General features: G+C 43.1%; 1 protein-coding gene across 4 annotated transcripts in view; it reads left to right on the top strand.

The window, feature by feature from the left end:
* LOC120053069 (fibronectin-like) overlaps window positions 1-9,744 on the top strand; it is a 30,159-nt gene extending 20,415 nt beyond the window's left edge. For 2 of the 4 annotated variants that reach the window (XM_039000316.1, XM_039000317.1), the window contains exons 10-12: window positions 6,980-7,119; window positions 7,363-7,472; window positions 9,080-9,744. In XM_039000316.1, the coding sequence (XP_038856244.1) occupies window positions 6,980-7,119; window positions 7,363-7,472; window positions 9,080-9,212 (383 nt within the window). In that variant the 3' untranslated portion in view covers window positions 9,213-9,744. The remainder of the gene's footprint in view (window positions 1-6,979; window positions 7,120-7,362; window positions 7,473-9,079) is intronic. The other 2 variants (XM_039000318.1, XM_039000319.1) reach the window with 1 other exon arrangement.
* The last annotated feature ends 4,572 nt before the right edge of the window (window positions 9,745-14,316 follow it).

Below are 14,316 nucleotides of genomic sequence, written 5' to 3' on the forward strand. Positions count from 1 at the left end.
AATTCTTAATCTTATGTCTTCTGAGATCTCTTTTGTTCAAGGCAGGGTTCATATAAGGCAAAGCTTCTTGTGAATAGCAAACTCAAACTTTGTGAGTGTTTTTTATAGGGCAAGGCAGCTCTAACCAATATCTCCAATCTCGTCTCATTGATTGGACTCTAGGTTAGCTGACTCCTGAATCCAATTAGCTTTTTGAGAAGTCATTAGCTCAGGCTTAGTTTAAGGAGACTGTGTTTGTCTATTGTTGTGACTTAGATGAAGATCAGATCAAATTTCATGACCAATTTATGTAGAAATCCAGGTAATTCCAAAAGGTTCACATACTTTTTCTTGTCACTGTATGCACAACTACACAGACACAATACATATACACCTTAAGAAAAACAATCACAGTTAACATTTACAAGATCAGAAATAAATTTTTTGAATTTCACAAGAGGCACCAGAATATCAATTCTAAGAGTTTTTTTGTAAATTGTTCAACATACAGTTGAAGTCGGAAGTTTACATACACCTTTGCCAAATACATTTAAACTCAGTTTTCCACAATTCCTGACATTTAATCCTCGTAAAATTTCCCTGTCTTAGGTCAGTTAGGATCACCACTTTATTTTAAGAAAGTGAATTGTCAGAATAATAGTAGAATGGTTTATTTCAGCTTTTATTTCTTTCATCACATTCCCAGTGGGTCAGAAGTTTACATACACTCAATTAGTATTTGGTAGCATTGCCTTGAAATTGTTTAACTTGGGTCAAACATTTCAGGTAGCCTTTCACAAGCTTGTACAAGGTACAAGCTGTTTAAAGTCACAGTCAACTTGGTGTATGTAAACTTGTGACCCACTGGAATTGTGATAGTGTGTAACAGTGATAAGTGTGTAACAGTGTGTAATAGTGATAACACCAAGTAAAACTGAAATGATAACTTAAAACACAAAATATAAATATCCATTAACAAACTTCTTATAGCTTAGACTAATTTCCACTTCCTGAACACATACTACTTAACACATATAACACATACTACTAAAAACATAGCCTTTTCTTAGTAAAACGCAAATGTAAAAATGAAATAAATACAGTAGTCTTTCCACCATATCGTCAGACACATTCTATTCACAGGCTTGTACACAGCACAGAGGTTGTAGTAGCATTTGAGCAGTGCAGGAGATGTTGATATGGATATTATAAGTGAAATAATCTGTCTGTAAACAATTGTTGGAAAAATTACTTGTGTCATGCACAAAGTAGATGTCCGAACCAACGTGCCAAAACTATAGTTTGTTAACAATAAATTTGTGGAGTGGTGGAAAAACGAGTTTTAACCAACCTAAGTGTACCGTATGTAAACTTCCAACTTCAACTGTATAAGTTGCATCATAACTGAAAGGGCATGTTCTGATCTGTGTAGAAACTGTGGGGATCTGAAGTATAATGTAATTCATTGACCCAGTTTTATAATTAGTAATTCTAGAAGAGACTAGAGATGTCAGATACATTGGAAGTTATTACTTGTACATCAAGCTACCTCACACTACAGAAACAGGAGCAGGATCCTATGAGCTGTTCTGGCCTCTCATAAGACGAGGCTCGTGCAAAGCTACTTACTTATTCAGTGTGGGAATAAATAATAGTTGCAAAGTTATGTTTAACTTTGGACAGTTTCAACATCTCGTCCCGTGTTTTATGATTCTGAATATCTGGACTTGTCCAGTGACTGCTGTGAAAGGACAGCTGACAACATAGGAAAGTCTGTGTGACAGCTTGGAGAGACAGCTGACCGGAGGGAATAGACCCCAATGGGGCTGTAATGGGCTAGCTACCCATGTTGGCAGTCTCCGACGCTGCTTCAGTATGTTGGAGACACCCGCTAAGTGCTACTGAAAGTCAACAAAGGAACATACCCCTAGAGCCTGCGAGAGCTGGGGCGCAAGATGGCTCAACGACTGATCACACGGCTACGGACCCAGGAATGGAAACGACTACGAGTAGGAACACAGCACATGAGACAACCATAACAGCAGCAGGACACACACTTCAGGTGTGCAGCTGTGGTTGGGAGAGAGTAACATCGGCAAGGGGGTTAAGGATCCATCAAGGGAGGAAAAGGTGCTTGGTAGAGCAGAGACAGGGACCTCGCATTGACCAGTACTTCTTACGAAGCAGCCAGTCAAATCAGTCGAATGACGCACAGCGACGGGACGCAAACCAAAGTTCGCAGAGCATCAGCACCCCTGTAACGGAGGAGGATAACACAAGCACAGAAATGCCGGTGGATGAACTCACCCAACCACAGAGACCTCTAAAAGAGGAAAAGGTCAAAGGGCACAGACCGAGTGTGAAGTGGCCCCAAGCTGTTGAAAAGAGAGAGTGGGAAACAATCAACAACGACCTGACAAAAATCTTGGAACAACAGGTAGGAACAGCAGAGAAAAAGCTTGAAAGGATGGGAGACATTATCTACCACTACGGAGAAGAGCGCTTTGGAGTAAACGAAAGGAGAAGTGGCAAGACACCACCCGCGCCAGCCAAATCTAGGAGGCAGCAAGAGATCGAGATACTTGTCAGAGAGAGAAGGCAGCTGAGAAAGCAGTGGAAGAAGGCCTCTGATGCAGAGAGAGAAGGTCTCATGCTACTCCAAGCAGACATCAAATGTCGGCTGGCAACCTTGCGAAGAGCGGAAAACTTAAGGAAACTTCGTAGGAAGAAGGAACACTCAAGAACACGGTTCTATAAAAACCCCTTTAAGTTTGTCAAAGACCTCTTCGCAAAGGAAAAGTGCGGAATCCTAAAAACTCCAAAGCCAGAACTGGAAGAACATCTGGAAAAGGTCCACCAGGACACGAAAAGGCATGAGCAGATAATCATCCCACATGACATCCCACCTATTCAACCACCAGAATTCAATCTGGACACTGACCCTCCAAAATGGAAGGAAGTAGAGAACGTTGTCCGACGAGCAAGAGCGGCCTCGGCTCCTGGGCCTAATGGAGTACCATATAAGCTCTACAAGAACGCCCCGGATGTTCTACGCTTTCTTTGGAGGCTCATGAGGATAGTGTGGCAGAAGGAAATAATACCAAAGGCATGGCGAAGGGCTGGTGGTGTGCTAATCCCGAAAGAGAAGGATGCGACAGACATCAGTCAATTCCGACCAATCTCCCTTCTCAACGTTGAAGGGAAGATCTTTTTCAGTATAATAGCACAGAGGCTGTCCACTTACCTGGAAAGGAACAAGTACATTGATACATCTGTACAGAAAGCAGGCATTCCTGGTTTCTCTGGTTGCCTGGAACATACTAGTATGATTTGGCACCAGATCCAAACAGCTAAGAAAGACAAGAGAGACCTCTATGTCATCTTCCTCGACCTGGCCAATGCCTTTGGCTCAGTTCCCCATGAACTCCTTTGGGAATCCTTCAACTTTTTCCACGTACCAGAACCCATCACTACACTGGTAAAGGCCTATTTCCAAGACCTGCAATTGTGTTTCACAACACCTGACTTCACAACAACATGGCAGCGCTTGGAAGTGGGCATAATGGCAGGCTGTACAATTTCACCTCTGGCCTTCACTATGGCCATGGAAGTCATCATCAGGGCATCGAGATGGGTGGTCGGCGGTGAGAGAACTAAGGAAGGGCTCCGTCTCCCACCTATCCGAGCATACATGGATGACATGACTACACTGACCACCACTGCAGCATGCACCAGGCGGCTACTTGCAAAACTGCAGGCTAACATCAAGTGGGCCCGGATGAAAATCAAGCCAAGCAAATCTCGAAGCATCTCCATAGTCAAGGGACAGCTTAAAGATTTGAGGTTCTGCATTGGAGATGACCCGATACCAGCGGTGTCTGAGCAACCCGTCAAGAGCCTGGGTAGATGGTACAACGAAAGCCTCCGAGATAAAGATCAAGTGCAGCAAGTAAGACAGGACATCGCCGACGGACTTGAGAACATCAACAAGACCCTACTGCCTGGGAAGCTCAAGCTTTGGTGCCTACAGTTTGGACTTCTCCCCCGGGTAATGTGGCCACTCACCGTCTATGAGGTCCCAATAACAACAGTGGAGAAGATGGAGCGAACCATTACCTCATACGTGAAGAAATGGCTGGGTGTCCCACGATGCCTGAGTAACATCGGCCTTTATGGCAAAGGGGTCCTTGAACTACCTCTTACAAGTCTAACGGAGGAGTACAAGTGCTCTAAAGTAAGACTTCAGATGACATTGAAGGACTCCAAAGACCAGACCATTAGCAAGGCTGCACCTCCCCTACAAACTGGACGGAAATGGACATCATCCAAGGCTGTGCAGCAAGCAATATCAGCCCTGAGACACCAAGACATTGTGGGGAATATCCAGCATGGAAGAGGAGGCTTTGGCCTGGCAGCAAGCAAACCAACGTTCCATAATGCAACAACATCTGAACGCAGGAAGCTGGTGGTCGAGGAGGTGCGCAGACAGGAGGAGACTGCAAGAAGTGCAAAGGCTGTCTCTCTTGCTAAACAAGGGCAATGGACGCGGTGGGAAGGCCTGGAGAGGAGAAAGATCAACTGGAGTGAGCTTTGGCAAATGGAGGCAAGCAACATCAGCTTCATCATAAGAGCTGTTTATGATGTGCTTCCATCACCAAAAAACCTACATCAATGGTATGGCGAGGACCCGACCTGCCCCCTCTGCCCAGCTCCAGCGACTCTCAGGCATATAATGACAGGTTGCAAGACCAGCCTCTCACAAGGCCGCTACACCTGGAGGCACAATCAGGTCCTCAAGAGCCTGGCTGCAGCACTTGAGACCAAGAGGAGTGCAACCAATTCATTACCTCCAAAAACAAGCAATCCCGTCAAAACAACAACATTCATCCGGGAGGGACAGAAAAAGCCCAAGCATCCTCCTACAAAGCCAGAAACTGGACACCTAGGCATGGCCCGGGACTGGAAGATGCTTGTCGATATTGGCCAGCAACTCATTTTTCCACCTGAGATTGCTTCTACCAACCTTAGGCCAGACATGGTACTCTGGTCCGCTTCACGAAAGGCTGTGTACATCATAGAGCTCACAGTCCCGTGGGAAAACTCTGTTGAAGAGGCCTACGAGCGTAAGAAACTGCGTTACACAGAGTTGGCAGCAGACGCAACTCAGCGTGGCTGGAATGCAAAAGTCTGGCCAGTTGAAGTGGGATGCAGAGGATTCGTGGCTTCTTCCACCATCAGGTTGCTGAAAGAACTTGGAATCCATGGACAGGCTCTGCGGCAGACCGTCAGAGCAGTTTCTCAAGCAGCTGAAAGAGGCAGCCAGTGGATCTGGATCAAACGGAAGGACCCTTGCTGGGCTATAATTTCATGACCCCCACCCCCACCTGAGAACCCAATTCAGATCCCTCCAACTTGAGGAGGGCATATGAGGTATGCGGTCAGCTGTAGGGCTGTCTCAGGGAAGAGGACGCCCCTGCCTTGCATAGTCCCGTGGGAAATCTTAATTGGGCATGGGACACAAGCTAAGGCTTGATCACCCTTTAGCTGGCCACCTTTGATGAGGGTGTTTAGTGATTAAAGGCCGAAACACCCACTGATTCGAAGGCACACTACTGAGGATGTGTCCCAAAATTGACATCTTAAACCAGTCTAAGAAATAAACCTCCCATGCCACTCTGTCAACATCACGGCAAATCTCATGTGAGTGCATACCATCTATTGGCACAATGGACAGTTTCAACATCTCGTCCCGTGTTTTATGATTCTAACTTGAAAATGTCACTGAACAAAAATATAAAGGCAACATGTAAAGTGTTGGTCCCATGTTTCATGAGCTGAAATAAAGTATATCAGAAATGTCACATATGCACAAACAGCTCAAATGTTGTGCACAAATTTGTTTACGTCTCTGTTAGTGAGCTTATCTCTTTTGCCAAGATAATCCATCCACCTGACAGGTGTGGCATATCAAGAATCTGATTAAACAGCATGATAATTACACAGGTGCACCTTGTGCTGGGGACAGTAAGAGGCCACTCTAAAATGTGCAGTTTTGTCCACAACACAATGCCATCTATGACTCAAGTTGAGGAAGCATGCAGTTGGCATGATGACTCCAAGAATGTCACCCGACCTGTTGTCAGAGATTTTTATGTTAATTTCTCTACATTAAGCCTCCTCCAACGTCGTTTTAGAGAATTTGGCAGTATGTCCAACTGGCCTCACAACTGCAGACAACGTGTAACCACGCCAGATCAGGACCTCCACATCTGACTCCTTCACCTGCCACCCGGACAACTGATGAAACTGTAGGTTTGCACAAACTGCACAAACTGTCAGAAATCGTCTCAGGGAAGCTCATCTGCATGTAGCAAGGATCTGTACACATCTCCTGGAAGATGAAAATGTCCCAGTTCTTCCATGTCCTGAATAGTCACCAGACATGTCACCCATTGAGCATGTCTGGGATGCTCTGGATTGACGTGTACAACAGTGTTCCAGTTCCCATCAATATCCAGCAACTTTGCACAGCCATTGAAGTGGAGTGGGACAACATTCCACAGACCACAATCAACAGCCTGATCAACTCTATGTGAAGGAGACAAATGGTGATTTTCTGATCCACACCCCGACCTTTTATTTAAGATATCTGAGACCAACAGATGCATGTCTGTATTCCCAGTCATGTGAAATCCATACATTAGGGCCTAAAAAATGTATTTCAATGGACTGATTTCCTTATATGAACTGTAACTAAGTAAATACTTTGAAATGGTTGCATGTTGCGTTTCAATTTTTGTTCAGTGTAAAAGCTGTAGACAAACAGGCAATTCACACAAACGATTGCTGTGAGAAATCACCAGACCATTATAATTATTTCCTGATGAAGGGCAGAATCTCTATCAGCTCCATGGAAGGGTTCATTAACTTTATCTGAGTCATGCTCTTTGGATTTTAAATAACATTCAAGTGACAAATATGGTAAATGTCAAACTTCTAGGGTCCTGTCCTGAAGGATGGAGAAGGTTTGGCTCCAGCTGTTACTACCTCTCTACTGAGGGGAAATCCTGGGAGAAGAGTAGACAGGACTGTCTGGAGAGAGGAGCAGACCTGGTGATCATTAACAGTGAAGAGGAACAGGTGAGAGACAGACATGTATCTAGCACTGCATCTCACTAGACACTCTGGTTCGAATCCAGGCTGTATCACAACCAGCCATGATTGGGAGTCCCATAGGGCGGCGCACAATTGGCCCAGCGTCGTCTGGGTTTGGCCGGTGTAGGCTGTCATTGTAAATAAGAATTTGTTCTCAGCTGATTTGCCTGGTTGAATAAAAAAATACATGAGTTAAACTGTACCAATGCTTTTTCTGTTCCTCAACAGACATTTATCAATGGGTTTGAGTCAGTCAAGTGGGTCTGGATTGGTCTGACTGATTCTGTTACTGAGGGAACCTGGAAATGGGTGGACGGCACCCCACTGACCACCCCAAGGTAAGAGACTGCTGCTCTATAATAACACTGACCACTCCAAGGTAAGAGACTACTGCTCTATAATAATACTGACCACCCCAAGGTAAGAGACTGCTGCTCTATAATAACACTGACCACTCCAAGGTAAGAGACTACTGCTCTATAATAATACTGACCACCCCAAGGTAAGAGACTACTGCTGTAATAACACTGACCACCCTAAGGTAAGAGACTACTGCTCTATAATAACAATGACCAACCCAAGGTCAGACACTACTGTTCTATAATAACACTGACCACCCCAAGGTAAGAGACTACTGCTCTATAATAACACTGACCACTCCAAGGTAAGAGACTACTGCTCTATAATAATACTGACCACCCCAAGGTAAGAGACTACTGCTCTATAATAACACTGACCACCACAAGGTAAGAGACTACTGCTCTATAATAACACTGACCACCCCAAGGTAAGAGGCTGCTGCTCTATAATAACACTGACCACTCCAAGGTAAGAGACTACTGCTCTATAATAATACTGACCACCCCAAGGTAAGAGACTGCTGCTCTATAATAACACTGACCACTCCAAGGTAAGAGACTACTGCTCTATAATAATACTGACCACCCCAAGGTAAGAGACTGCTGCTCTATAATAACACTGACCACTCCAAGGTAAGAGACTACTGCTCTATAATAATACTGACCACCCCAAGGTAAGAGACTACTGCTGTAATAACACTGACCACCCTAAGGTAAGAGACTACTGCTCTATAATAACACTGACCACTCCAAGGTAAGAGACTACTGATCTATAATAACACTGACCACCCCAAGGTAAGAGACTACTGCTCTATAATAATACTGACCACTCCAAGGTAAGAGACTACTGATCTATAATAACACTGACCACTCCAAGGTAAGAGACTACTGATCTATAATAACACTGACCACTCCAAGGTAAGAGACTACTGATCTATAATAACACTGACCACCCCAAGGTAAGAGACTACTGCTCTATAATAATACTGACCACCCCAAGGTAAGAGACTACTGGTCTATAATAACACTGACCACCCCAAGGTAAGACACTACTGCTCTATAATAACACTGACCACCCCAAGGTAAGAGACTACTGATCTATAATAACACTGACCACCCCAAGGTAAGAGACTACTGATCTATAATAACACTGACCACCCCAAGGTAAGAGACTACTGCTCTAATAACACTGACCACCCCAAGGTAAGAGACTACTGCTCTATAATAACACTGACCACCCCAAGGTAAGAGACTACTGCTCTATAATAACACTGACCACCCCAAGGAAAGAGACTACTGCTCTAATAACACTGATCACAGTGGAAGGAGTAGGACTGATTATCTGTGTTGTTCATACTCTAGGTTCTGAGAGAGTGGTCAGTCTAACTCTGTGTTGTTCATACTCTAGGTTCTGAGAGAGAGGTCAGTCTAACTGTGTTGTTCATACTCTAGGTTCTGAGAGAGTGGTCAGTCTAACTGTGTTGTTCATACTCTAGGTTCTGAGAGAGTGGTCAGTCTAACTCTGTGCTGTTCATACTCTAGGTTCTGAGAGAGAGATCAGTCTATCTGTGTTGTTTGTACTGCAGGTTTTGGTGGAGTGGAGAGCCTGGTGGTGGTGTCGGGGAGAACTGTGTGGAAATCTATTACATATCATCAGGCCAAGGAGTATGGAGGGATTATGATTGTTCCTTTTCACAACAATGGATCTGTGAGAAATAGTCTTCTCATAGTTACTTTCTCTGCACTGCTGATTAATGAACTCTCTACTGTATGTTAATGATGGTCTGAAAGACTGATGGGATTTGATAGAATTGTACTCAACTACAGGTAGGAGACAAACATATTCACACACACGAAGACAGTGATCTGAACCAGAGCCTCCCGCAGGAGAAACCAACATCTTAATTAGACAAAGAGGAAATTCCCTTATGGGCCTAGAGCTGACACTGATTTTGAAGTTGCAGGCGGGGCTACCTCATCACATGACTATGAGCAACCAATTATGACGGACTCATGTCCGCTACACAAGCTTTCACACAATTTATTCATTTGTCAAACAATGATGTGTAGAATAGGGGTGTAATATCATTCAATAGCCGCTGTCAATCAATTACTGTTGTTTTACACTTCAAATACATTTAAATTGACTATATGTTTATCAGATATACAGCATGTTTACTTCTTGTGCTTTTATCGTTCTGAACATAAACAATGTGTACTTCCTGCTAATTCAATAAATCATTCAACCGATATTAAAGATATTTCCTGTCTATAACATTATTGTTCTCTACTATGTTTTATCTAACATGGAATCGAAAAGGACAAGACACCTCTCTGCCACTTTAGGATAGAGAGTGAATGTTACTTTTTACATTTGAACTTATCTTGTTAACTTACTGTTTGCGGTGACAACACCAGAATGAAGGGTTGGATCATAAATAACCATCAGTTATCAAAACAGTATGGTTTTGTTACTAACTAACAAATGGGACCAATCATTGACTACAGTAGGACAGGTGGCAATGACCTCCAGTTATGAGAGACAGCCGTAGGCAGGGTTTTGTGTGTGATTGACAGAATGCATGAGATTCCTCTAAAAGCGTATAAATCAGAGGCTGCTGAGGGGAGGACGGTGTCATGACGTTGCCCTCTTTGGGTACAACAAGCCCCATCTCCCTCTCCCTGCCTCCTACACACAGGCTGCTGTGGTCAGAGAGGTTGTAAATTCCTGGAGGAGATAATCTCCTCATGGCCACAGTATAGAGACAGAGTGAATTTTCATAGAGAACCAAGGAATTTATTCCACCTCACAGAACTTGAGGTCCGAACAACATTTATGTTCCAGAGAAGGTATAAAAGATCGGTGAAGAATCCAGCTACGACTGGTCCATTTGTTACAGCTTGGTGAAACTCATGGGAGATAATAGGACCACATTACCATAACGCTGTTTATATAATAGCCTCAGATATGAGGTCTACATCTAATTGTTGTATAAGATGAATGAGTGAGGATGATACTGTTTGTAAAATTGTGATGTGGTTTTGGACTGTTTAATAAAGGTAACTCCAATTCCCTTTTGAGTTTAACTAAATCAGAGGACCGCCCATGAGCCCAGTTAGGGTCGGGCATCCTGGGACAGGCCCTTTTCTGCAACTCCCGAGTAAAACCCCAACTTTGACAATTTCTCAACAGACCATGTTTTCTCTCAATCACGAGAGGACAAAGGTTACAGACCAGCTTACCTCGATAGAGGGCCAAGGTTTGAGACGATTGCTGAATCTTTTAACCATACCACGTGGTTAAACTCTTAGACTATCGATACCGACAGAATAAGAACAAGTCTTTGATATTAATTACTAGTCCGCAGCTAGGAATTCGGTATCATTGAACGCAAGGAACGAAGACCGCCGGAACATCTATAACGAAATGAATGAATGTCACTCTGAACTATCCATTCTAACCACGACAGAAAGAGAAAGAGAGAGAGGACGGAAACTCTCCAACAGAAACTAACTTTTCAGCAGAGATCCCGACGACACACTGAGCGTAAATATATATATTGATTGCAATTATTCCTGAATGAGTGAGCGTTCATGTGCAAAGGATTAGCATATTATTGTTATAATTATCAACTTTGTAGTGTCTTATCTCAGTCGACCCCCACTTCCCTTTTGTCCACCAAGCCGCCATGCCGATTTATCCCACTAGGTAAACTCCGTTATCATTTCATTGTAACTATCAACTGTTTGTTTATGCATTTCTGTGAATTACTTAGTAAATAAATGATTTAAGATAATTGATGTATGGATGACTCCTAGTGAAGACTGGGTTCGTGCTGATAACCAACAATTTACGACGTTTGGATTGAGACTAACGTGAGGTCAAATAAATAAGTAATCAGATATAAAATATCTGAAAAGTTATTAGGAAAATTTTAACTTTGTTATCTGAATATTTTCCTTGGTGCCCCGACTTCCTAGTTAATTACAGTCACATGATTAATCAGTTTAATCCGTAATACTAATTACAGAGATTCTTTGATAAAAACTAAGTCTTCAATTTAATGATAGTAAAGACACGACAACGGCTTGTAATAATGTCTGGAACAGAGCAAATAGAATGGGATCAAACACATAAAAACCATGCCTGTGATGTATTTGATACCATTCCACTAATTCTGCACCAGCCATTACAAGCCCGTCCTCCACACTTAAGGTTCCACCAATAAACATCCACTCCGTGTGACTATGTATGACTGGCCTAGAAGAGCTACGGCCTGTGCTAATTCAACACTACACAACACTACCCCCATACACTAGGGCTCTTTCTCAGTCGTCTAAAAACCACTCTTCTCGTCTGTCCTCTCCTTCACTGATCTGAAAGTAGTGACCAGGTGAAAGTTAAACCAGTCTAATGATGAGCTTCCTTCCACCACATTGTTTTCACCTGTTAAGCTAATCAGTGCAGATGTAGGGGAGGAGACAAGGAGAGGGAGACTATAGTGAAAAAGCATCTGGCCACATTCAGGAGCCAAACTTGGTCAAAAGTTGCAGATATAAATGATATCAACAAAGCAGACATGATTCCTTATTCTACAGGTCAGAGAGGCATGTTTTTATTACGTACTATATTTCAGTTCCTGAACACTGCATCCTGCTGAATTGGCCCCTTGGTCTGGTCACGTCCATATTTTTCATTTCACCTTTATTAAACCAGGTAAGCTAGTTGAGAACAAGTAATCATTTACAACTGCGACCTGACCAAGAAAGCAAAGCAGTGCGACACAAACAACAGAGTTACACATAGAAGACATACCAAGTCCACCATATAGTGGTCAGTTATTGTACTACTATAACTTAATGTATATTAGACAAATGCATATTTTAAAATGATATTAAATTAAGAAATTAAAATATAACAGGTGGGTTCGTCGTTCAACAAGAAAATCAATGAGCAACCATGAGGCATAACTGACAGGGTTGGCTTAGATTGTTGACAGCATGTAAACTATATTTCATCTCCAATGTTTGAAAACAAATATATTTGAACAATGAGCCCATGTCTCAAATACATCATTACTGTTGTAGGTGAGACAGCTAGCAAATAATACCCATATTAACGTTAAATCAGTCAAGACACCTAAAACAAGAAACAGTATCAATAATGATGAAATGAGTTGAAACAATTCATCACATGAAAGTTTGTCAATCTTGCTAGCATTTTGTTCATCCAGATTCACAACCACTTACGTTCTCCAGCAAGAACAGAATAATGTAGCTCAAACAGAAGTGGAAACTAGCAAAGAGTCACTGACCAACAACCAACAAGAAAGAGGTGGGCTTTAGGAGGGGTTCTGAAAGACACTCATGGGGGAGTCCACTGGAAGTTGACTAGCAACATCAACTGGTACCTAAAAGACACCCACCATGAGCACACAACTAAATTTGCCCAAGAACAAGTAAACAAAAGAAAATTTCACAGCAAACTGAAAGACAAGAAGAAAACAAAAAGTGAAGCAAAATGAAAACAGAGAAGATCAGATAAAGGAATGTTTTTCTATCAAATAGGGAGCACCAACTAAATGTGTTGACCCTCCACATCTCTCAACACAACTGGAGCACTGGGCCAGACACTCTTAAATATCACCTGGGCCAACACGTCGACTAACGAGATGGACCAGCCAGCACAGGTGTAACACATACTGACTAACGAGATGGACCAGCCAGCACAGGTGTAACACATACTGACTAACGAGATGGACCAGCCAGCACAGGTGTAACACATACTGACTAACGAGATGGACCAGCCAGCACAGGTGTAACATGTACTGACTAACAAGATGGACCAGCCAGCACAGGTGTAACATATACTGACTAACAAGATGGACCAGCCAGCACAGGTGTAACATATACTGACTAACAAGATGGATCAGCCAGCACAGGTGTAACATATACTGACTAACAAGATGGACCAGCCAGCACAGGTGTAACATATACTGACTAACAAGATGGACCAGCCAGCACAGGTGTAACATATACTGACTAACAAGATGGACCAGCCAGCACAGGTGTAACATATACTGACTAACAAGATGGACCAGCCAGCACAGGTGTAACATATACTAACTAACAAGATGGACCAGCCAGTACAGGTGTAACACATACTGACTAACAAGATGGACCAGCCAGCACAGGTGTAACATTTACTGACTAACAAGATGGACCAGCCAGCACAGGTGTAACATATACTGACTAACAAGATGGACCAGCCAGCACAGGTGTAACACATACTGACTAACAAGATGGACCAGCCAGCACAGGTGTAACATATACTAACTAACAAGATGGACCAGCCAGTACAGGTGTAACACATACTGACTAACAAGATGGACCAGCCAGCACAGGTGTAACATTTACTGACTAACAAGATGGACCAGCCAGCACAGGTGTAACATTTACTGACTAACAAGATGGACCAGCCAGCACAGGTGTAACATTTACTGACTAACAAGATGGACCAGCCAGCACAGGTGTAACATTTACTGACTAACAAGATGGACCAGCCAGCACAGGTGTAACATATACTGACTAACAAGATGGACCAGCCAGCACAGGTGTAACATATACTGACTAACGAGATGGACCAGCCAGCACAGGTGTATTATATACTGACTAACAAGATGGACTAGCCAGCACAGGTGTAACATATACTGACTAACAAGATGGACCAGCCAGCACATGTGTAACATATACTGACTAACAAGATGGACCAGCCAGCACAGGTGTAACATATACTGACTAACAAGATGGACCAGCCAGCACA

This window comes from Salvelinus namaycush, chromosome 8, assembly GCF_016432855.1.
Source record: "Salvelinus namaycush isolate Seneca chromosome 8, SaNama_1.0, whole genome shotgun sequence".
Taxonomy (NCBI): domain Eukaryota; kingdom Metazoa; phylum Chordata; class Actinopteri; order Salmoniformes; family Salmonidae; genus Salvelinus; species Salvelinus namaycush.